Source organism: Periophthalmus magnuspinnatus, chromosome 10, assembly GCF_009829125.3.
Source record: "Periophthalmus magnuspinnatus isolate fPerMag1 chromosome 10, fPerMag1.2.pri, whole genome shotgun sequence".
NCBI lineage: Eukaryota > Metazoa > Chordata > Actinopteri > Gobiiformes > Gobiidae > Periophthalmus > Periophthalmus magnuspinnatus.
The window spans coordinates 17,525,554-17,551,165 of NC_047135.1; the positions used below are offsets into that span (position 1 = coordinate 17,525,554).

A 25,612-nucleotide genomic window follows, 5' to 3' on the forward strand; every position below is an offset into this window, starting at 1 on the left:
TCATTTCTATTGAACGTTTGTTGAGTATGTGCTGCCTCACTACACACCTCACTACACACCTCAGCATGCTACACATGTGACGGAGGCTTACAGAGCTATCCACAGCAGAGGACCGGCCTCAGAGGGCCCGCCTTCACCCACACACAGATAAGAGTTTGACAGAGGAAAACAAGCGAGCGAGAGAGATAGAGACAGAGACAGAGAGACAGAGAGAGAGAGAGATAGACAGAGAGAGAGTGAGAGAGAGAGAGAGAGAGATTGAGAGAGAGAGAGAGAGAGAGAGAGAGCGACAGAGAGAGAGAGAGAGAGCGAGAGAGAGAGCTCAAAGAGCGGTGGGGCGGGTTATGTGCTGATAGAATGCTCTTGTGTCCAATCAGAGACTGCACTGAGCGTGCGTGCGATCCGCGGGGGCTGTGGGGGGAGGCGCCGCAGCGGAAAAGAGAAACAGTGATGTGAGTGTCCTCAGTGCAGAGTGGACCGCAGCAGAGAAACGCGTAGCGGGGCTTTTCACGCACACTGTGGGTGCAGAGCAGCGGGCGCCGCCTCAGGGATGTGACACTTTGGGCAGAAGCGGCACTGACGCGGAGACGGAGACGCGCTGTAGTAACACTCTCTGCCCTCTCTGATGGGGTCACCACAGAGCTGGACTTTGGACCTGGACAGTGCGCAGTGACTGGAGAGTGCGCAGTGACATGGAGAGTGCACAGTGACATGGAGAGTGCACAGTGACGTGCCGCGCGATCGGATTGCTTTTGCTCTTTTCACCAAGTGCGCTTTTCCCCGGACATGTCTGTGCTGTTACTCGCGCTGTGCCTCGCGGATGGAGTGCTCGGACAGATCCGCTACTCGGTGCCGGAGGAGGCAGAACATGGCACGCTCGTAGGGAATATCGCAGAGGACCTGGGGCTGGATCTGACCAAACTGGCGTCCCGCCGTTTCCAAGTGGTTCCCAATTCCCGCAGCCCGTACCTCGAGGTCAACCTGGAGAACGGCGTGCTGTTTGTGGCCAATAAAATCGACCGAGAGCAGATCTGTAAGCAAAGCGCGAGCTGCCAGCTCAACATGGAGGTGTTTCTGGAGGACCCCCTGGAGCTGTTCAGAGTGGAGATCGAGGTGGTGGACATTAACGACAACCCGCCGAGCTTTCCCGAGACGGACATCACGGTGGAGATCTCCGAGAGCGCAACTCCGGGCACGCGCTTTCCGCTCGAAAGCGCTTTTGATCCAGACGTGGGTTCCAACGCTTTACGCACGTACGACATCACTACAAACAACTACTTTCACCTGGACGTACAGACGCAGAGTGATGGGAACCGCTTTGCAGAGTTGGTTCTGGAGAGGTCTTTGGACCGGGAGCAGCAGGCAGCGCACCGGTACGTGCTGACGGCTGTGGACGGGGGGCAGCCTCCGCGCACAGGGACCGCTCTGCTGGTGGTCAAAGTGCTGGATTCTAATGACAACGTGCCCGTGTTTGAGCAGCCCGTGTACAGTGTGAGTTTGACCGAGAACGCGCCCGCGGGCACGCTGATCATCCAGCTCAATGCCACAGACCAGGACGAGGGCCCGAACGGGGAGGTGCTCTACTCTTTCAGTAACCACATCTCCAGCCGCGTGAAGGACCTGTTCAGCATCGAGCCGCGCACGGGGCGCGTGGAGGTGCGCGGGGAGGTGGACTTTGAGGAGAGTGGACTGTACCAAATCTTTGTCCAGGCCAAGGACCAAGGGCCCAATGCCATTCCAGCGCACTGTAAAGTGTTGGTCAAAGTTATGGACTCAAATGACAATGCCCCCGAGATCATGTTCAGTACAGTGACTGAGTCCGTGAGCGAGAGAGCGGCCCCGGGCACGGTCATAGCGCTGCTCAGCGTCACGGACAAAGACGCAGAGGAAAACGGACAAGTGCACGTGGAAATCCTGGGTGACGTCCCCTTCAAACTCAAGTCCTCTTTCAAAAACTATTACACCATCGTGACGGACGGAGCACTGAACCGGGAGCAGGCGGATTCCTACTCTGTCACGGTCGTGGCGAGGGACAAGGGCTCGCCCTCACTGGCCACCAGTAAATCTATCCGCGTGCAGGTGTCGGACGAAAACGACAACGCGCCCACATTTACACAGCCAGTATATGACGTGTACGTGACAGAAAACAATGTCCCGGGAGCGTACATTCACGCCGTGAGTGCCGTGGACCCAGACGTTGGCCCCAACGCGTTGATCAGTTACTCCATTTTGGAGTGTGACATCCAGGGCATGTCGGTGAAGACGTACGTGTCCATTAATGAGGACACGGGCTACGTGTACGCACTGCGCTCCTTCGACTATGAGCAGCTCAAGGAGTTCAGCTTTATGGTCCAGGCACAGGACTCGGGCTCCCCCCAGCTCTCCTCCAACGCCACTGTCAAAGTCATCATAGTTGACCAGAACGACAACACTCCCATAGTACTCGCTCCTCTGGGGAAGAACGGTACGGCCCGGGAACCTCTGCCCCGGTCTGCAGAGCCCGGCTACCTGGTGACCCGTGTGGTGGCCATGGACGCGGATGATGGAGAGAACGCGCGCCTGTCCTATAGCATTCAGAGGGGCAACGAGAACGCCATGTTCCGCATGGACTGGAGGACAGGAGAGCTGAGGACCGCCCGGAGGGTCTCTGCCAAACGGGACCCCCACCAGCTGTATGACCTGCTGATCGAAGTGAGGGATCACGGGCAGCCCCCCCTGTCATCCAGCGCCAGCGTGCAGGTGGTACTGGTGGACAGTGTAGCCGAGGGCCGGGGGCTGGACCGCGGGGGGGCCAAGGCCAAAGACGGAGCCTTAGACCTGACCCTGATCCTCATCATCGCGCTGGGCTCGCTCTCCTTCGTCTTCCTGCTCGTGATGATTGTATTGGCTGTGCGCTGTCAGAAGAAGCAGAAGATCAGTGTGATCACGTGCCTGACCAGTGACTGCTGCCTGGGCCCCTGCTGCTCGCAGCAGACCAGGGGCCGCAAGAAGAAGCTGAGTAAGTCCGACATCATGCTGGTGCAGAGTGCCGTGAACGTAAGCGGACCCGGGACAGCTCAGGTCCCGGTGGAAGAGTCCGGGACCTTCGGTTCCCACCACCAGAACCAAAACTATTGTTACCAGGTGTGCCTCACGCCGGAGTCTGCCAAAACGGACCTGATGTTCCTCAAGCCGTGCAGCCCCACGCGCAGCACGGAGGAGAACCCGTGTGCGGGGCTCGGCTACACGGACCAGCAACCGGACATCATCTCCAACGGCGGTTTACTGTCCGAGGTGAGTGTGTGTGTGTGTGTGTGTGTGTGTGTGTGGGGTGTGTGTGTGTGTGTGTGTGTGTGGGGGGGGGGGGGTGTGCGCGCGCGCGCGTGTGTGAGAGAGAGATAAGGAGAGAGTGTGTGTGGTTACAGGACCTGTCCTCCAGCATTAGGCTGTGTCATGATCAGGGGAATAGGGCTGTTTAAAATCTTGAACTTCTCCCTGATGATGCGGCTGTTTCTTGGAGTAGTTGTGTTTCCTGATGAAAAAACTGTCACTGGAATCAGAGGATGTTATTGTGAGTTTTACGTTCAGTGGGAAATGTCACAGCTCAGGGTATTGATAAGAGCGGCAGAGCGCTGAGACAGCCGCGGGGAAACACCGTGATAACGTCGGTGCTCTGGCGCCCCGGGACTGTGTGGACCCGGGGGCGTGTGGACCCGGGACCGTGTTAAATGTTTACAACCTGGGCACGCGCACACACACAGCACGCAGGTTATTTCTCAGTACGAATAAGTCAAAAGCAGAAGTGGGTAGTGCTCAGTTACATTTACTCAATTATATTTACTTGAGTAACTTTTGAAAGAAAGAGAGTGCTTTTAGCAACATAGTTTTACTCCTACTTATAGTTTTATTGAAGTGACAGCGCTTGATGCTTGAGTAAAAGTTTTGGTTCCTCTTCCCACTGTGACATCTACAAGTGATAAAAGTTTTATGCTAACAGTATTTTTGAACATTTGCATTTTTGCACTGCTGCTTCAGATATGTTTTGGTTAAGCTTCATTTTCTTTTGAAAATACCAGATTTTGCGCATTATTTTATATTATGTTACATCCCAACAGTTACTCTTTAAGTTACTCTTACTTGAGTAGTAGCTTTCTCAAATACTTTTTTAGTCTCACTTGATTAATTTCTTGGACCACTGCTTTGTACTTCACCTTGAGTTATATTATTCTGAAGTAATGTTATTCTTACTTGAGTAAAATGTTTGGCTACTGTATCTAGACTGTATTTATTCATTTGTGAGTAGCTGTCACAGAAAACACAAGTGAATTGCAGTCCACCTGTTTAGTGAATCTGATCTGGAATGCACACATGTTATGGCTGACATTAGGCTACATTTGTTTTCCTCTTGTGTTAAATTCTTCCTGTTTAGTCCTGTTTTTTTTGTTTGTTTGTTTTTTTGTTTTGTTTTTACACACACACGCATGCACACACACACACACACCAACATATATATATATATATATATATATATATATATATATATGCTTATAGAATACCTCTAAAGAACAGCCCAGGTTTTGTAAAAAAAAAAATAAAAAAAAAAAATATGTATATATATATATATATATACATACATATATACATACATACATACATACATACATACATATATATATATATATATATATATTTATTTATTTATTTATTTTTTTTACAAAACCTGGGCTGTTCTTTAGAGGTATTCTATAAGCAGACTTGAGTAGAGTAACAAAAAATGGTACTCAAGTAAGAGTAGCATTGCTTCAAAATAATATTACTCAAGGAAAAGTACAAAGTAGTGGTTTAAGGAATTATTCAAGTAAGAGCAAAAAAGTATTTGGGAAAAGTACTGTTCAAGTAAAAGTAACTTAAAGAGTAATTGTCGGGACATAAATTTGGATTTAGAATTTGAAGTTAATGTAACTGGAAGGACTAAATATTAAATAAGCACAAAATCTGATATTTTCAAAGGACAGATACAAAAATTTAACTAAATCATATCTGAAGAAGTGGTGCAAGAAACACAAATGTTCAAATAATTTCATATTATCAACAAAAAGCTTTTGTCACCTCACAGTGGGAACCAAAACTTTTACTCAAGGAAGAGTACTGTTACTTCAATAAAAATATGTCTCTAGTAGGAGTAAAAAGGGTACTGCTGGAAAAGTACTCTGAAAAGTACAATGTCTTTAAAGAGTAAGTAGTATAAGATCTAATAACAGAAGCATGGAATATTTTAATTTGAACAGTTGGAAGTAAAAGTGTGAGAAAACCTGCTGTAGAATGAAAACAGTGGGTAATATTCTCAGTCGTTAATGCAAAATAAATAATAAAGCTCCGTCTAGAATCAAAACTCAAACAGCAGATTCAAGAGCAGGGGGGCAGTGTGAGCACCTGGGTTTGGACTAATCACATTGTGAGGACTTGAAGTTCATATAACAACTTAGACTAGTCATTTCTCTTAAACATAGTTAACGTTAGTTTTAAGATGGAACTAAAATTGTGTCTAGTCTTTTCTAGTTTTTGAAATTTTTGTGAAATTTACAATTTTACTACTTACTGGATATGTGCAGCAGATATAACATATGTATGTTACCTCACCACCGTAATGTAGGCCAAAGAAAGGCCAAAACCAGTCGAAATTACACAATAGTTATGAGTTGACTAATACAAATAAATGACGATACCATTATTTTGTTAAATGAACGTTAAAATAGTCAGAAAATCTCTTCCTTGTGTCTAAATTGTCTGTAGTTTGGATGGAGTTTAGTTTTTTGTGTTAGTGACATAGATTCTGTTTTGCAGCTCAGTGCTACTTCCTGTATTTTATAACTTTTTGTATTCTACATTGTATTCTGTTCTTCTATTCATAAACTGCCCGCTGATGTAAAACTGTATGATAAATATTTAACACATGCCCTATCCCAACAAACCAGAATAAGAGAATAATAAGTCAGAACAAAAAAAACAAAAAACAAACAAACCAAAAAAACTTATATTACTGTCAAATGCACTTGTGTCAAATCTGTAGCGTCTGTATCATAATCATACTAGATCAGGGCTGAATGATAAGTCAATATTATCCAATTGTGATTTTTCTGACAAGCATTATAATTTTCATTACATTTGCCGTTTATGTTTTAATAAAAGGATTCTGTTCAAAGTTCACATTTTAAGCTAATACAAGAATCACATTTCAGTATCGTAATCCTACAAATGCAGAGCTCCTCAGGTAATTCTAGTTCTGTGTGAATGCTCATGTTTTTCATCCATTCATTGAAGCTAATAGTGATTTAAAATGTCTCTGAGGCTCAGTTTACGTACAGATCCAAACTAAATTAATAATATTCATTTGCCACAAACCATACTGTAATCCAGTTATAGTTTTTCCTACAATTAAAAAGTAAAAAAAACATAAAACAAACTATGGTAAAGATGCGAACTGGAAGTGTAACCCTGTTGTCATAACAACCGAGGACCAAACAGATTAAAAGAGACAGTCTATAGCTGTTTCATAAAAAATCTGATCGTGGGGATGTCATTCTGGTGCTGTTCACATCAACACATCAACAAACTGAACAAACAAGTATTTAAATCCATATAAAAACAGGTACAGACGTGTGTATAAAAGTTACCAGATTATTAAACTGCGATTGTGTCACCAACGTGTCCAGTTTTGCTTTTCCTTGAACTGGCTGACCTCTGACGTTACTTATACTGTACGAATGCGCGCAAAAACACAGATGTGGTTCGTGGAGGAAATGATGGTACTTCAAAAATGGCAGCCTTTGTGATTTGCTAATTGAGTCTATTCAAACTGTGTTTTTGATTTGACAGGGATGAATTGTGCTGCCTGATTACAGATTACAGGTTTAAGGTTAATGTGTGGGTTAATGCAGGTTAAGATTAGGGATAAGATTATGGAACTTTTGTGGTGGAGGGTTTTTTATTTTTGTTTTTTGCAATAAAGAAAAATGCAATCTAGATAAACATACATAGGGCAAGGAAGGAGTAATTATGGTTAAGGTTTGGATTAGTCTCCTCAAAATACATATTATGTGTGTGTCCGCTTTGTCCAGGATAGTTTGGGCAGGTGTGTGTCACATTTGGAGCTTTCCACCATGTTATAATGTTTCAATGTTAGACAAGTTATATATGTGTTTTATATGTCATCCATGCATGTTTGAGTATTTTAGCAATCTTTCCCAGGCCCTATTTGAACCCTCCTAATGCTGTAAGATTCTGTCCAAGGCTCCACCCACCCATGCTCCCACATGACAAAACCCATATATATATATATATAAAAATTTAAAAAACATGATGCAAAACTATACACAGCAACGTGACAAACCTGATGTGTGTGCGGTCATTTCATTAATGGGATAAATGCAGGGAGCTTTAACTTTTGATGATTCTATTACTTCTGCTTGGCACAAATCAAAGTCACTCTAATAAGTAACTCTAACAACATGATTAAAAGTGCATGTGTGTCTGTTTGTGAGCACTCTGGGGACAGTATGTATATGTGTGTGTCTGTTTGTGATCACTCTGGGGACAGTATGTATATGTGTCTGTTTGTGATCACTCTGGGGACAGTGTGTGTGTGTCTGTTTGTGAGCACTCTGGGGACAGTGTGTGTGTGTGTGTGTGTCTGTTTGTGAGCACTCTGGGGACAGTATATATATCTGTCTGTTTGTGATCACTCTGGGGACACTATGTATATGTGTCTGTCTGTTTGTGCTCGCTCTGGGGACAGTATGTATATGTGTCTGTTTGTACTTGCTCTGGGGACAGTATGTATATGTGTCTGTTTGTGCTCGCTCTGGGGACAGTATGTGGCTGTCTGTGCCCACTCTGGGGACAGTGTGTGTGCGCATGTTTGTGCTCACTTTGAGGACGCAGCGTGTGTGCAGGTGTGTTGGTTTGTGCTTGCTCTAGGGACAGTATGTGTGGGTCTGTTTGTGCTCGCTCTGGAGACAGTATGTGTGCATGCTTGCGCTCGCTCTGGGAACAGTGTGTGTGGGTTTGTTTATGGTCTCTCTGGAGACAGTGTGTGTGTGTGCATGTTTGTGCTCGCTCAGGGGACAGTGTGTGTCTGTGCTCGCTCTGGGGACAGTGTGCATCTGTCTGTTTGTGCTTGCTCTGGGGACAGTGTGTGTGGGTCTGCTTATGCTCGCTCTGGAAAGAGTGTGTGTCTTTCTGTTTGTGCTCACTCTGGGGTCAGTGTCTGTGTGTTTTTTGTGCTTGTTCTGGGGACAGTGTGTTTCTGTTTGTGCTCACTCTGGGGACAGTGTGTGTGTCTGTTTGTTCTCACCCTGGGGGCAGTGTATGGGTTTGTATGTGCTTGCTCTGGAAACAGAGTGTGTGTGTGTGTGTGGGGTGTGTGGGGGTGTGTGTGTGTGTGTGTGTGTGTGTGTGTGTGTGTGTGTGTATGTTTGTGCTCACTCTGGGGACAGTGTGTGCATGTCTGTTTGTGCTCGCTCTGGGGACAGTGTGTGTGTGTGTATGTTTGTGCTCACTCTGAGGACAGTGTGTGTATTTCTGTTTGTACTCCCTCTGGGGACAATGTGTGTGTCTGTTTGTTCTCGCCCTGGGGGCAGTGTATGGGTTTGTATGTGCTTGCTCTGGAAACAGTGTGTGTGTGTGTGCATGTTTGTGCTCACTCTGAGGACAGTGTGTGTGTCTGTTTGTGCTCACATTTGGGACAGTGTGTGTGGGTCTGTTTGTGCCCGCTTTGGGGACAATGTGTGTGCATGTGCGTGCTCGATCTGGTACCCACTCGGCGTGTCTTTCACTAAACACTCTGCCATCTGTGTTTCAGACCAAACACCCGTGCTCCGAGCTGAGTTACCTGGTGGACCGGCCTAGACGGGTAAACAGGTACACAGCCTCTTTGAGTTTAGTCCTGTAGTTTTGGATCAAATCAGTCCTAAGGGAATGTGGTGCAAGGAGGTCTCAAAACCTTTAAAGTTTTTTTTTAGACATAAATGCGTCTATTATTATTTTATTATTATATTTTCAAAGTCACACTAAAGGAATTTCACATTTGATTCTTAACACAACTATAAAACAACATATTGACACAGCTGGAACCAAAGGTTTGCTTAGAAAATCTGATATTGATTTAACATTATTGCCATCAATGTTTTCCTTTGGTCTCAAGTTTGTTTTTGTATATTCAGTAGTGCAAATACAGCCATCAAGTAGTATGAGGATTTGTATTGGTGGTTTTCAGATTCTGAAATGTGATGATGTCATACTCCCAGATGAGGACAGAGCCAGATTTTGCTATTTCACATTGCACTTTGCCATGAAATATCGGTAAACGGTAAATGCACAAATGTTGAACCTGATCATCTGTTATGGACTACACCAAAGAACTCACTGTATTACAGCACAAATCTGCATTTGAACAATATTCATTTTACCTGCTTTCATCTGTTTTGAATTATATGTTGTGTCCCCTGGAACCCAGTGATACACTTGTCTTTTTTTTTTTCTTTTTTTTTTTTATAACAATAGTATTTACAGACAACAATTTGCCAAAATAGTCACATAGGAAATAATGCAACCAGGGCAAAGGATTTTAAATTGTGTTAAATTGTCTTGAAATGATTAAAGTAAATTATACTTTTTATAGTGGGAGCTGGGCTTTTTGTTGACACCACATGAATGGTAGCAAACGATGAAGTTTAAATCTCTCGACTGGGCAAATTGTTGTAGGAGTGAAGACGTTTCTTGTATCTATCTGAAGGGAGGGGCTAACTACACTGAAACTGTAAAGCTGTTGTCTCCAGTTTCACCTGAAACTACCCTATTCAACCTTTAACGACCCTGCTATTGTTCTCTTTGTTTGGGTCTGAGTTATAGATGATTCCTGTTGAAGGAAGGATTGTCTTTCCTAACAAAAATAGCTTCTTTAACTCCCCTGTCAAACCATTTCTTTTCTCTGGCTAAGATCTGAACTTCACTGTCTTCAAAAGAGTGGTTAGTGTCTTTGAGTAGGGGCTAACACACTGATAGACATAAGGCAGTGTCCACCAGCTATCTGACCTGAACTGAAGAAGCGGCTTAGATGAGCAGCGAAAGATCTTCCCCTCACAACAATTTGTCCAATTGGCAGATTTAAACTTCGTCTTTTGCTATGGACCTGGACGACTGAGGGATTACACTGACACATGAATGGTATATATATATATATATATATATATATATATATATATATATATATATATATATATATATATATATATATATATATATATATATATATATATATATATACATACACACTTGTCTAAATTACACAATAGTTATGGTTTGTAAAAACAACAACAACAAAGAAAAATACACCTTTATTTTGATTTATTTTTACTTTTTAATTTTTTATTTTGATCACTGTTTTACACTTTACATATTTTTTAGCTTAACATGTCACATCTGTGTAGTGAAAACCATTTCAGGTGAATTCATAATGAAGTACATTGAGAGAAGGCCAAGGGTTTGCAGCTTTGTTGACAAAGTAAAGGGTGGCCTTTTTTATTTGCTATATAATTCCATATATTTTGCTTTATATATTGATGTCTTCTGTGTATATATAAAGTGTAGAAAGTAGTAAACATGAAGAAAAATATCATTTTTATTGGTAGTGTACATCTTCCTCTCTTCCACTGTGTGAGCTGCTCACCTTTGTGTGTGCTGTGTGTTGCAGCTCAGCGTTCCAGGAGACAGATCTGGTCAGCTCCAAGGACAGTGGTCATGGAGACAGTGAGCAGGGAGACAGTGACCACGATGCCACCCATCGGGGACACTCCTCTGGTGAGAAATACTACCACTATTGCCCAGGTGGGAGCAGTACTGTGTGTCTGCTCCCACCTGGGCAGCTCTCTGAAGTACTCTCCCAAAATGATATAAAGTCATGGGAGGGAAGAAAGCTGATGTTTGATGACATGTTATAGATTTCAATTGTCAGAACAGCTAAACCTGACCACTGCTCTAAACATGGGAGGACACTCGGGCACACTATCAGACTGCAGTGTTCAGCTCAGGCACACTTGATCTAGAACAACTCAAAGTGTGGGGACTCACATCTGTACATACGCTCACTTCATGTTGTAAATCCTTTATTATTAGATCAACAACAGTAAAGTTGTGGACTAAGGGAGTGTGATGTCACCCATAGTCTTCGACTTCAGTCAAATGAGGCTTATTGAGGGTAGCAGTTATGGGGTGAATTTAGAGCTGAATTCTATATTTGGAATGAAAAGAGCCAATCCGGAGCAATGCTGTTGAAGGTAATGCTCCGACCTTGGGGAAAGAACACATTGGATTTGTCTGTAATGTTTGATTTACAGACAAATTAGTGACAGACAAATTAGTGAAAGAGAAATATCAGGATCATGAAGGTTAGGCTAATACAAACTTTTTAAGACCTGACAACGGTAGTGACAGAGAGACGGGTGAAAGTTTTCCATTAGAAAGTGAATTGGAGTCGATGGAGCCAGAAAAGTGCCCATGCTTACTTCCTATTTGGAGCGCGGTGCCTAGTAGTTTAGCAATATTTATTTATATATACAGTCTATGTATGAGACACTGCAAATATCTTACATTTAGAGATATCAATTTCAAACTTCTTTTGTAGTTTATTATTTATTTTAAGTCTTTTTGATTAATTTTAATTTGATTTACAGACATGCAAGAAAAAATGTATTACATGTTTTTGATCATGTAATGTTTTTATATAAAAATAAGGTAGTGTGTGAGTGAAAATGGCCAAACTGACCATATTTTGGATGTTTGAGAAAAATGGTCATCCAAGTTTAAATGTATTGATTTATTTTGTTATCATATTGGATACATAATGCCAGGATTTGGGATTTTTTGTGTGTTCTGTGCTGTCTTCCCCCCTCCCTTCTGTGTTTGAGCCTGGAGCTGGGCGAAGACTCAGGCACCACCTCCACACACCTGCTTCTGATCAAGCAATCAAGCTTTCACCTGTTAGTACAAAAGGACTGAGGACTGTGTGTGTGTGCGTGTGTGTGTGTGTATAGGGGTGTGTGTGTGTGTGTAGGGGTGTGTGTGTGCGTGTGTTTGTGTGTATTTGTGTATTTGAGTGTGCACGTGCTTGTGTGTTTGCGTGTGTGTGTATTTGTGTGTGTTTGTGTGTGGGGGTGGGTGTGGGGGGGGGGGTGTGCGTGTGTGTGTGTGTGAGACGGGGTGTGTGCATGTGTGTGTATTTGTGAGCGCACTGGTGTGTGTGTGTGGGGGGGGGGGGGGTGCGGGGGGGGGGGGTGCGTGTGTGTGTGTGGGGGTGTGTGTGTGTGTGTGTGAATGGAGGTACTGAGCCTGTTGTGATGTGTGCTGAGAGGCTGCTTCACTGACCTGGGACAGTGTGGTAAATCTGAGCGCTGTTCATGTCAGTGATGTGAGGTGCAGGGTCCTGGAGACGTGAGGTGGTTTATAAGTGGCCTGTCCAATCAGTGGTGCAGACTAAAGACACCATTCATTTGTCTACACCAGGCTTTTGGCTTAACGCTGACACACAGTGCTCTCAAATGCACCACTGAGAAGACAATGATTTCATCTTAACTATATAAAATCCAAATAGTGATTCTCAGATAAGCAACATGAAAAAGTATTTTGTAAAAATTCTTTTTAAGTAGTGAGTGGTGAATAGTGTTGTCATACTAAAATTTCAAACTTGCTTTCCATACTAAGGAACAGACTTGATAGGTTCACCCTTTTAACCTATATTACAGTTCAAAAGAGAAGAGAAGACAAGAGAGATTATTATGTCTCAATATTGAGGAGAAAGAGCGGGGAGGCAAAAACCTTCAGTTACAAATCACCTCGCATCCTTTTTCTGAAGGCCCCACCGTTTTTCTCCTCCCTTTATTAACTTAGGAACCCTAGTTACAAATGCACTGCTTACTCTGAAGGGATGGGGGACATATACTTTGCAAGCAGTGTAAAAACATATGACGAAATTCACAGAGAAATATATTCTGTTTTTGCATTTCTAGAAGGTCACTCTTCCCCTTCGCACAAACACTCTTCCCCTTCGCAAAACAAGATGTTTCTGTTTTAGGGTTTCGCAAGTTCACAGTGACCTTCTTCCCGTGGGATCCTGCACTTTCAAAAGACATTTTCTGCAAGACTCAAGAACAAACATTAGTGCAGATTACATAGTTTACATAGTTGAATATAATGATTATAATAAAGAGTGAACATTACAGTACCTTTAAAATGAACAGTGAGATAACACAATATAACTTGAATATATATTTTGAATACATCAAGACTCAATACTCACTACTGATTCTGATGCCACGTTGATAATAAAAAGGGCCATTTCTTTAGGCAACAAAATGTGATTTTCAACATTAAACGGTAGTAAAAGAAAAATTCTAATCTGTCAACTAGACAAAAAGTTGTAGGATTGTAATTAAATGGTAACTTCTTTTATATTACCATGTGGCCTTATATCTGTGTAACCGGGGCGACAGTGGCTCAGTGGTTAGAGTGTTGGTCCCCCAACCCGAAGGTCGGAGGATCGAGTTGTTGTGTCCTTAGGCAAGACACTTCACCCACATTGCCTAGTATGAAAGTGGTGTGTGCTCGAATGATAGGCGGTGGTTGGAGGGGCCGATGGCGCAGATTGGCAGCCTTGCTTCCGTCAGTCTGCCCCAGGGCAGCTGTGGCTACAATAGTAGCTTACTATCACCATCAGTGTGTAAATGATTGAATAATAACTATAGTGTAGTGCTTTGAAAAAGCGCATTACAAGTGTAAGCCATTAATCCCTCAGTGGTCTATGTAGGTAGGCCATAGTGGTCCATGGGTGTGTACTAGTCAATGTGGTCTTGTACTTGTTCTGAGGTGATAGACTGTCAACAGAAAGAAACTTTTTGAGTCATGACACTTAACATGTCTTTTGGAACTCATAACTCATTATGCAGTACAAACTGCTATAATGCTATTATTATCACATCCTGGTAATTCTTTAATGTATATTTTAAATGCATATTTCTGATCTGTGGTACAGTAGTTGCTATTTCTACATTTGTTATTGATGCATATGTGATGGACATGCCTGTTGTTCTGTGGGTCTGCCTGTCACACATGCATTCTTCTGTTTTGGTGTGTCATCTGTTGGCCCATCTTTTCTTTTTTCTGTGTTTATGTGACTAGTCCTATTATTTCATATACATATTTAAGGACACCTGTGTGCCTGGTTTTATTCTTATGCTATGACGAAGACGTGTTATCGTCCCACCTCATGTAATAAAGGACTTTTAATATAATAAGTCAGGTTGGTACCTTGCCCATTTTTACACTGTAAAGTAAGCGCAGAGATCAAACTTAACCCATGAAGAGGACCTGTACTTCTAAAGACTGTACTTTTAAAGATATATTGTATGACCCAGTGAAGCGGTCTACCCCTCCACTTAATCTGTCATTTCAAAGCTAGTCAGGAAAGTTTAATTTCTGTCTTGTAAATGTGACTTTTTTTTTTAGTATTGATACCTCCTCAAATTAGTATTTAGTTTCAATACTATTTTTACTATTGATTACTATGTGATTTTTGATACTTTTGAACTCTATATGGAATTTTACTTTTAACTCGAGGTCACATTTTCAGTACTCCTTCCACCATCTCTGATAATAGATATTTTGGCTGTACGTTATGTGTGCGGCTGTAGCACTCTTCTAATTGAGTTTGTCAGGAGCAGTGAGCCCCACATCACTCTGTCATTAACTAATATGAAACAAACACGGGTGCCTGTCCGAGCTGAGTGAGCCGTTAGCCATTCACACATCTGGGCACTGTGGACAGGCTAGTCCTCATTTCAAAGTGTTCTGCTTTGAGCACAGGATCGAGCTCCAAATAGAACGATAAGCAAAAGGAAGAGGAAGTTTATGTGATGTCTGTCGTAATTGTTCTCAAAGGTATAGAAAATCAGATACTAATCGATGCAGAAACTTGAAAGTAGAAGCAAACGACGAAGTTTAAATCTGTCAACTGGAAAAATCGTTGTAGGAGTGAAGACGTTTCGCTGCTCTTCCAAGCCACTTCTTCAATTTTGGTCAGAATGCTGGTGGACACTGCCTTATATCTATCTGAGGGGAGGGGCTAACCACACTGAAACTGTGAACATCTTTTGTTTCCAGTTTCAGCTCAGACTACCCTATTCAGCCCTTAACGACCCTGCTATTGTTCTCATTGTTTGGGTCTGAGGATGGAGTTGTAGATGGGGGAGAGATTATGTCTCAGGCCCCCATTTCTGTTGAAGGAAGGATTCTCTTTCCTAACAAAAATAGCTTCTTTAACTCCTCTCTCAAACCATTTCTTTTCTCTAGCTAAGACCTAAACTTCACTATCTTCAAAGGAGTGGTTAGTGACCACTAACCACTAACCACCAGAACAATAGCAGGGTCATAGGATAGTCTCAGCTGAAACTGGAAAAAAAAAGCTGTTCTTCAAAACGTCTTCACTCCTACAACGATTTGTCCAATTGACAGATTTAAACTTTGTCATTTGCTATGGATCAGACCTGGACGACTGAGGGTCTACACAGACATCTTGAAAGTAGAAAGTATGGATGCATACAAAAAGTCACATTCACAGGACAGAAATGAACCTTTCCTGAATAGCTTTAAAATTATCTTAAGCTGTAGCACATATAAGACCACATAGACTAGTATACGCCTATTTACCATTATAGAACCTGCCTGGATGATTGAGGGATAACGCAGACATGAGACTGCATGGTACTAAAAAGAAATCACTATGAGTTGTTTGTTTTTTATTATCATTGAGGCATTACGAATCGGTATTGAGTTTGAAATGTTAGTAACATGACAGAACTAGTTACAACATGTTTGAGCAAAAACATGTTGAATAATAGCCCATCTCTCATATAGACTAGTGGTGCAGAGGGTGGGGGAGGGGAGGCTGATAAATTCCTCCTTAAGGCCTGTGTGACACGTTATCGCCGTGGTAACAGCTCACTGATCACTAATTCATTTCTCAGACCTCTGCATACCAATTACCAAATGAAGGTTATTATGGGCTCTTTAGGTTGGGCCAGTACTGCCCAGAGCTGAATGCTGATGTGAGTCGAGGAGCAGAGCCAGGGTCAGCCCCCTCACACACACACCTGAACACATGAGGCCTGGGCAATATTGATCAATTTAATTTAATTTAGTATTGTAAAAAACAAAATAAAAGAGGCTTTCAGGATTGATTACATGATCATAAACAGTACAGATTTTTAATCTGGGCCAACACAAAAAAGAAATCGAATGTCTTACTCCAAAATCTTCCACATGATTTTACTGACAAAGGACCTCTCTATTCAAAAACCCATAACCTCATTATTGATTATTAGACATGACTGATTCACAATCTTTCAATCTCTGGAGTATGCATGCACATGCACACACACACTACTGCACGCGCACACTCTCTCACACACACACGCACACCTCTGTGGATTCAAACCTGCTCGTCTGTGGGGACATTTATATGAGCATGTGTGGAAATCAGACACAAACTGACATAAACTTAAACAACATGAACCTTATGATTTTTACCCTATGTGTCTGTCTGTACGTCCTTTCTGCCAATGTTTTCTGTCCGTGTTCATCGTGTGTGTCTCTGTTGTGGTGCTTTACTATAATTATAATAAAGTATTTATTCATTTGAATTCCTGTTGTTAAGAAACTGGGCACTTTTCCAGACTGTTGGTGACAACCAAATGAATCGGCTTTGTAACAAAGGAAATTCCCTGTGTGCTGAGCGCTGCAGACACAGAGCCTAATCTTCTATGGAGGACAGCTCAGCCTGCAGCTCACACACACAGGCCTGACAAACACGAAACAGAGGCTCACACAGAATGTTCTACAGAGCCTGCTGCTGCTCCCCCAATGACCACAGGGAGCAGTGTGACAGTGTGACTACTCCAGTTCCACACCTGCACAAAGTCCTGCATAAAATCCTGTGCTACACCGGGAAGGCAGGGTAATTCAGGCCAGTGCATGTTTGCACACGTTGCGCCTGCAGCACCCCACCAAGCTCTTTGAAGCTTGGAACATGTATTCTGGCTCATTCATGCACAGTGACCATGAAAAGCATCAGACAAAACAGCATGTTAACAAAGAACCAGTAAATGTCAGCCCACACACTAAAGCTAACCCATATGCTAAAGCTTCCCTGTGCTGTAAGCTATTCACATGTGCTACAATCACCCAGAGCTGAATCACTAAAATTTGTGTTTAGCTGATAGTTGGTTTTGCTCCCCCTAAACTCTTGTCATAGCGTGTTGAGCTGTGGTCGCTGGTTTTCCAGAATTTGCCTGTGCCTAACCCTAGTCCTGGGAGACTTCCGGGGAAACATTTGAGTATGGAAATGTGTGTGAATGCAAAGCACGCATGTGGACTGTGGCTGTGTGGGCCTATGGTGTGTGGCTGTATGGGCATGTGAGTATGTGGACAGTGGGTATTATGGTTCATGATCACACTCAGTGACCTTGTGAGAAGCTCTGGCCTCTCTGTCACTCTTACTGCAGAGACATACATGAGAAATAATATATTAACGGTATATTGTAACTCTGTAATAGCATGATAGCATGTGTTCTTGTTTTATCCCTGTTGTGTCAGGAGGGAGCGCTGTGGGGTGTTTTACGAATGTGTTCGGTGTTAAAAAGTCCAGAACGAGTTGTGATCCAGTTTTGTGTTAAGTCTTAGCTTGAGCTGTAGCTTAACAGCAGCTCGTTTGAGAGCCATCACTTTAATAATAAACACGTTTGAAAAGAACAAGGTGCTTCTTACCTGTGAGCACGGGGCATTACAATATGTTTTAAGAATGAAGACACTACAGGCTTTGAAGAGCTACAATAAATAGTTTTCCTTTTCAGCTGTGAATGAGGGGAAATTTGTCCTGCATCTACAGCATAGGATCACAGAGACTTAACCTCATGATATTCATGTACAATATGTCTATGCCTTAATCATGTGGCGCAATTGTCTTTTTGCAGGGGCAGACCTTTTCTCCAACTGCACAGAGGAGTGCAAGGCTCTGGGCCACTCGGACCGCTGCTGGATGCCATCCTTTGTGGCCACTGAGCGCCAGGGCTCAGACTACCGCAGTAACCTCCATGTGCCCGGTATGGACGCCGTCCCGGAGACTGAGGTACTACTCTGTCCTCAATTGGCTAAGGCCAATCAGTCATTCTCCACCTTTGGCAAAGAGATGCCCCTCAGTCACCTCCATCACTACCTCCCAAGCCCGCAGCATGGCACCCCCCCATGGAGCCAACTGGAGGCCTACAGGCCCAGCTCCAGAGCACCCTATGCCCCTGCTTATTTGAGTTAGTATTGTAGTAGTGACCCCTCTGTGCTCCCCATACAAGTGCCACAGCAAAATTTCCAGAATCGTGTGCAGCACATGGACGCTTACACAGATTCTGAGGCCATGTTGTGAAAGGACAGGACTTTACTTTGACCTTCTAGACATTCTAGAAATGTTCCTTATGGTTTCAGTATGGGAGACAGAGCTACATCCGCTGCTTTGAACCACTTGTTGATCCAAATCTTTGTAGATTTATATTTTCTCCCAGCCATCCTTTCCTCTGAAGTCTTTCCCAATTTTCCAACATGTCTGTCATCTCCTCATGCGTATCGTCCTGCAGGTTTTGCTCCCTTTCTCATGCACATGCACATGTGTACAGTCACGTGCACAGGTACAGCCTAACAGCCCCAGGACTTTAACTGAAACCCTAGAAAAGCCATTGGGAAGTGTGCTGGTGCAGGCTGGGAATCTGAGTGGATTTAAAATGGCTGCTCCATGGTACAGACACTGATGCACTAAAATGTCTGCTTTTAATCAGAGGAGCAGAACATCTCATTCTCATTCATTCTGGAGCTGTGAATCAAAACAGTGGAGATAAGTGAGGACTGCAAAATGGCCCATTTCCCAGAAAACAACAGTTTTAAGTCCGGATAGAGCCTCCATCACCACACTCAGGCTATTAGGATGTGGAGCGGCACTTTGAGAGGTTCTTTTTCATTAGACAGAATGAGCTGCATTATCAGAGCACAGAACCATGGTTCCTCAGCATGCACTGCTAATACAGTAGCAAACATCAGTCAAATACAAATCAAAGATGTGGCTTGCTCTGACTTCAGTGTCCTCGGCGCAATGGAGCATGGGTATAAAAGTGTTTTTATTCTGCATTACTTCCTGATCTACTGTCTAGTGCCGCTGTAAGGCTAGGCTAAATATTATAAAAGTAACAGAGAAATAGTGTATATTTTATCACGTATCCCTGAGCTAACACCACTCTATAGCTAACATTGCTAACATCTCTCTGACTACCACGCAGGGATGTCGCCACACCCTTAATAGTAGGGCACATGGCAACAGCATATAGAAATCAAAGGCTGTAAGGACGGTTCATGAATGTTTATGATAGAATAAGTGAAAAGCAACGTGGGGTATCACAAAACGCAACACTATATTTTTCAGATTAAAGGAAATATATATAAATATATATATTATGCGTGGGGACAGGTGTTCATAGCTATAATTATAAATTAAACAAAATCTAAAATGAGTACATGTTCAAACACATGTCTACTATTTGCCTGGCTGTTTCTTTACACCTAATGTAAATCGGACTGCACTGTTACATGCAGAAGGTATCCATGCCGGATGTGTATTGGGATCTTTTAGATTCGAACTACAACACCTCACTCATAGTTCTCAGGTTTACATGTATTTTGATAAATGGGTTTGAATTGAGCAGCCGGTTTACCAAGTGTGTATCTTAATAAAGGGACTCACACAGGAGTTGGACACTTGTGATCAGCTGCATGTGTAACACACAAGTTATGATGGTGTTGCGATGGGCACTCGATCAATCATGGCTATGACCAAAGTTTTTCTGAGCAAATATCAAGTTTTTGGTTCTGTGTGATAAAGTAGCAAAGAGGCTATTGGTTAGACTTTCAAGACAATATGTAGGATGTCAACATGTTGGAAGACATCTAAGCAACCCCAGTACAGCTGGTGATCCACTGACGACACAGCTGCAGTGTACGATGCAACGTTCTCTTGATATGAACCAAGTAGTGCATTTTTCAAATAAGCAAAGATGTAAAGTATGGAAACTTCACTTTTGAATGTGTTGCTGCTTTGAGTTTGTTCTTGCATGTAATAAAAGCTAGAATATAGTCTGTTGTCTATTAATGTATAAGTTTGCTTTTCTTTAACCTTTAACTTGATTTTTAGTGTGTGAAAAACAGACCAGTTTGTACTCGTCACTTACCTTATGCATTCTGAGCATCCTAATTATTCACAGCGATGAGTGTGTAAGTGCATCTCTCAAAGACCAGAGCAGAGTTTTGCTGTTACAGTAAAGCTAAGAACTTTTTAACATGCACATTGTGATAATTACAGTGTTATTATTAGTGTGATAAAACACTTTATAACTGGATGCAGACAGTACACAGCAGACTTATTTTGACCTAATGAGCTGCTTATACAATGTAGCTGGGACAAGACAAATTCTGCATGTATACATGGGAGAAAATCTGGTACAGGCCCTTTAAATGGAAGAGTTTTATTGCTGATGCATTGGTTTGTTTGGTAGGTACCTCACTGGGCTAGTGACGAGTGCATTTGTAGCACCCACAATAATGCCAGGGTTTCCCATGAACAGTGCCCTTGTAGTGGCTCCGAGAGGGGCTCAGAGAGGGGCTCAGAGTGGATCATAGACATATGCTAATGAGGGCCTTGCATACAGGGAGGACAATGGCCCCAGGGCAGACCAGGGCGGGGCTCTGTGTGTGCACCAGAGGAATGATATTGAAAAGGCTGAGGGTCCTTAATCTTATCAGGAATAATGATACACAGAGCTGTTTGTTCTGAGGCCTGGGGTCAGGGAGTGGCCCATGGGGAGGGTGTGTGTGCTTGTCCTAAATAAATTGGTAGTGCGATATTGAGTTATAGTGATCCCCTGACACATTTCCCACAGCCCTGCTCACCGCACACAGACACCTTTGTCAGGATGTGGTACTTCTTTTTTACTAGCGTTTACTAGCAAGGATCACAATTGACAAGTATTGTCAAATATCATAGTCATCACATAATAAGTTAACATGTCAGTTTCACAATATTATATCTTTGAGTGATGAAAAGTCCTCAAAATGTTGGCCATCAACAGGAGCTGAAATCCATGAATTGTGTAAATTCGGCAAGCTTTAGCTTACTTACAGTGGGGTTGCCAGGTAACAGTTATGAACTTACCTCCACAAATGTCATATTTGCTGCCCATGTCCAGGAAGTACACTTAGAAACTTGAAAATGAAAAAAAAAAAAACTTGAAAAATGCTTAAACAAGGGAAAACTAAGTTGCAAGAGTAAAATCCCTATCATTTTATTCAACATGTTTGGATGAATTGTGCAGTTTAATGTGGCTTATGCACTTCAACCTGAGTGTTGATGGTTTATCCATTCATTCATTGTTATTTTTAAGTAATTTATTACACACACAATAATATGAAAATGCACAACATTTTTACAGTACTTGTATAGCTAATGTAAACCAAAAAAAGTTAATATATATATATAAATACATTTACCATGTCTGTGATCAAGGATTTAGATAAGGTAAGCTTTGTCAGTCAAATTTTCTCTAACCCTATAAATCTTCTTGTAATCACGCCACACTCTCTCAATATTTCGAGTTTGTGCAACTGTTTGTGGTGCACATAAAAGTTGTATGTGAAAATGTATGTAGCCATTCACATCACATTTTCTAATGATTGGAAGTAAATCTCCCCTTCCATTTTTACCAGCTTCAGCACTGCTCACCTTCTTTGTTTTCTTTTTAATCTCCAACATTTCAAACACACTTGAACCTCTTTGCCATGTCCTGCTAAAATGTACACAATGCACAAAACTCAAGAGACCTCATAATGATGTCACAAGGGGAACCGAGTTTTTCAAGATCTGGAGAAATATTAAAAGTAGATTTAGGAAAATATTTCATTTCTGACCCTTGTAACACAGTTTTTGTGTTTGATGTGTTTTATTCTATGTTTGTTACAGAGAGGAAAAGCCTTTGCTAGCTCATTCCGCATGGACATCCCAGACACAGCGTGACTTGCACAATCAGCCCCGACTCACACAGAGTATCTATACAGTACCAGGGGCCCCCGGGCGCCCCTCAGCGGGACCACTGCCAGCCCTGAAGTGCTGTTGGGAGTACGGGGGGAGATTGGGGCAGAGCTGGACTCTCAGCCCGTCTGTGGAGCGCTGTAGCGAAGGGACCAATCACACACCTGTTTGTTCATCTGGTGTGCCTGTTTACAGCACTGGACTCACGAGTGACAGTTTTTTATACAATCTGTAGGATGAAGGCTTTGCTTCCACAGCCCATTGCCCACAGTTCAGCTCGCCAAACACCGACCTGCCCCAACCCTGCCATGGGACCACTGCTGTGTCTTGTCCTGCCAGAAACAGCCATATGTTGAGGAATGCCAAATGCACTGTTCCGAGCACTATAGAGCCACCATTGTACCACTTCTGTACGGGACGCTAACCAAGTTTCCACTAGATATCTTTGGATATAAATGAGTATTTGGGTCATATGTTTTGGGGACATTATTTTGATGGTTGTAATCATTGTATATTTGCCTCAGTCTATATGAGCAGAAGATTATTAAAAGAACTTCACATTTTGAGTTGATCCGTGTTCACAGTTAGCCATCCTTCTCCATGTTGATGTGCTGTGCTGGAATGAACTGTAGGGGGCAGTGGAAGCGACGCTCATGCTAGAGAGAGAAGCGACAGAAGAAGCCCTTTATGTGTACATATAAAGGGCTCCCCCCCACACACACACATGCTGTCGGACGCACGCCTCCTCTCCTCACTTGTCAGTATAAAGAAGTGACTAATTTAATGATCAAAAAAGTTTTATATTGTAAAGTTATTCTTGAGTTTGAAGCTTGTTTTTTGTATTTTTTAAACAATGGTCAGTTTTAATTGTTTTATTTCAGTGAAGCTCAAATATGATTAATTTGTGAACCATATTCCTTAAAGGTGCACTGTGTGACTTTTCTGGTGGGTTTGTTTACAAAGCATTGTCATGGCTGTGCCTGAATTTTTTCACAGTATGGCATTAATTAAACATGTCTAGAACTGATTTCATTAGTGGTGTTTTTATTGCTTTTACAAATACTTTGAAATACACACATCCTTAAAGAGGGGGATTACACTTCTAAGAGGTATTAACTGCTAACATGTAACACGTTTTAGATCACCACGTTACCTTTCATTGTTTTGAAAATGCTACATGAGTCTGAGTCTCCCTTCCTTTTGCTCCCTGCTTTAAGTCACTCCCCCTTCAGAGTGCTATCACAACACAATCAGCGCGCATCCTGCTAATGAAAGTACTTCACATCGCATCAGGTTTGTGAAGTTGCAGTATATTGTTTTGTATCATGCTTTTGTATGTTTATGGACAGTTGCTGGAAGCAAGTGTGACAAGGTGTACAGATTCATACTGTTAACAGTAAAGGGAGATCACTAGATTACTCAAACATTCATGGATGGTATCTAAAACCTCTTCAGACATGTTTTTGATGAGGGAACAACATTATAAGATGGCGGGAAGCTCCAAAAAGTCAATTTTGCAGAATACCCTTTCTTTAATGTGAGCAGGGTTGCCTCTCCACAGATCTGTCCTGGAACTTGACCTGGTGGTGTTTCTGGCTTGTCTTCATGTAGACAGATAAGATTAATTCCATATTGTGGAACATTCCTAGTTTGTGATTTTGTTCACTGACAATGATAATAAAGTTATTCTAATGACTTCAGACAAGTACAAACATCTCCATAGTGACAAGCAAGTGACAGACCCTTAGAAAAGTTACACAGTGCATCTTTAATTTGTAAGCAGACTCTTCTCCTCCCTATGGGTCTTTGCTGTGTTGAATGGAAGGCTGTGGCGTTGCGTATCCGACAGCTGACCTCACAGTATCAGTCCTTTCTACCATGTGTGACCAGTGTTTACTGTACTCTTTCAGACCTTTGCAGCTTAATATCGAAGTCTCTATATAAATCTATATCTGTGTTGGATTCTTGGTTTTCTCTTTCACTCACTGTGAGATTTGTGTTGGTTCACTTCCTCCTCCTCGGCCACACTCCCGTTCATCTCCTCATGTCTGCTTTGGAATTAAAAAAAGGTAAGTGTTTAGATGGTAGTGTGTCTGTCTGTACAAACATGGTTCCAGCACTATATTGCCTAGTATGAAAGTGGTGTATGCGTGAATGATTGGTGGTGGTCGGGGGGGGGGGGGCCCAATACACAATAGTACAATAGTAGCTTACTATCACTAAGTGTGGAAGTGAATGAATAATGACTACAGTGTAGCGCTTTGAGAGGCTTTGACAAAACTTTGACAAAGAGCATTACAAGTGTAAGGCATTATTTTTTTTTTTTTACATGCAGAGCTAACTCTGAGCATGCTCTTCACCTGATTTTTATCTCCTTTCTCGAAATAACTGGTCAGACCACTCCTTAGACGGTGGGGTGAGAGCGTCTATCTGCTTTTAGTGAAAACATAAATCTCCAACATATAAGTACAATATATTTTATTCAACCACTCTGTTGCTACTCGAGTTTCTTCCACATTTTCATACATTTGAGACTTTTACCTCAGTTTTTCAGGCAAACACCGCAGTCGTGAACCAATAGTGTTGCATAGATTCGATCGTGAACCAATCAGCAAGCACAACAGTTCACTCACAATACAAACAAACAACAGCCAGAGATCATCTGCATATAAGAATGGGGGCGATTGTGGCTCAGTTGGTAGAGTGTTTATCCACCAATTTGAGGCTGGCGGCTCAAATTCTGGTCTCAACGCAAATATCATTGGTAGAGTGGTCAGATTCACTGACCCACAGGTTGGCGGTGCGACTCCAGCTCCCACACATGAATACCATGTTTGCGTCCTTAACCCACCTCAGCCCCATTGTACGCAGACACAGTGTTTCACACTGGTGTATGAATGTGTGTTCATGACTGAGTGGTTCCTTGATGTTAGGCGCTTTGAGTACCTAGAAGGTGGAAAAACATCATATAAACATGTGACCATGTGACACTTTTATAACACACACCCACACAAACAAATTATTCTGTTGGTGTCCTTTTTTGGTGTTGAAACAGATACAGTGTAAAGATATAATAGATAATGGCTTACACTTGTAATGTGCTTTTCAAAGCCTCTCAAAGCTCTACATTATAATCATTATTCATTTCCACACTTGGTGACGGTAAGCTAGTATTGTAGCTACAGCTGCCCTGAGGCAGACTGACAGAAGCAAGGCTTCCAATCTGCACCATCGGCCCCTCCGACCACCACCTATCATTTGTGCACACACCACTTTCATACTAGGCAATGTGGGTGAAGTGTCTTGCCTAAGGACACAACAACAGAACTTGGTCCGAGCGCGTCTCGATCTTCTGACCTTGGTTGGGGGACCAACACTCAAGCTTTATACCACGCCCCATGGAGCACATTC

At 42.6% G+C, this 25,612-nt stretch overlaps 1 protein-coding gene across 1 annotated transcript; it reads left to right on the plus strand.

Moving 5' to 3' along the window:
• Window positions 1-425: 425 nt before the first annotated feature.
• pcdh10b (protocadherin 10b) lies at window positions 426-23,451 on the plus strand. Its single transcript, XM_055224943.1, has 5 exons — window positions 426-3,273; window positions 8,840-8,898; window positions 10,730-10,836; window positions 18,057-18,211; window positions 22,133-23,451. Exons 1-5 carry the CDS (start codon window positions 787-789, stop codon window positions 22,184-22,186), a joined length of 2,862 nt encoding a protein of 953 aa, XP_055080918.1. The 5' UTR covers window positions 426-786; the 3' UTR covers window positions 22,187-23,451.
• The last annotated feature ends 2,161 nt before the right edge of the window (window positions 23,452-25,612 follow it).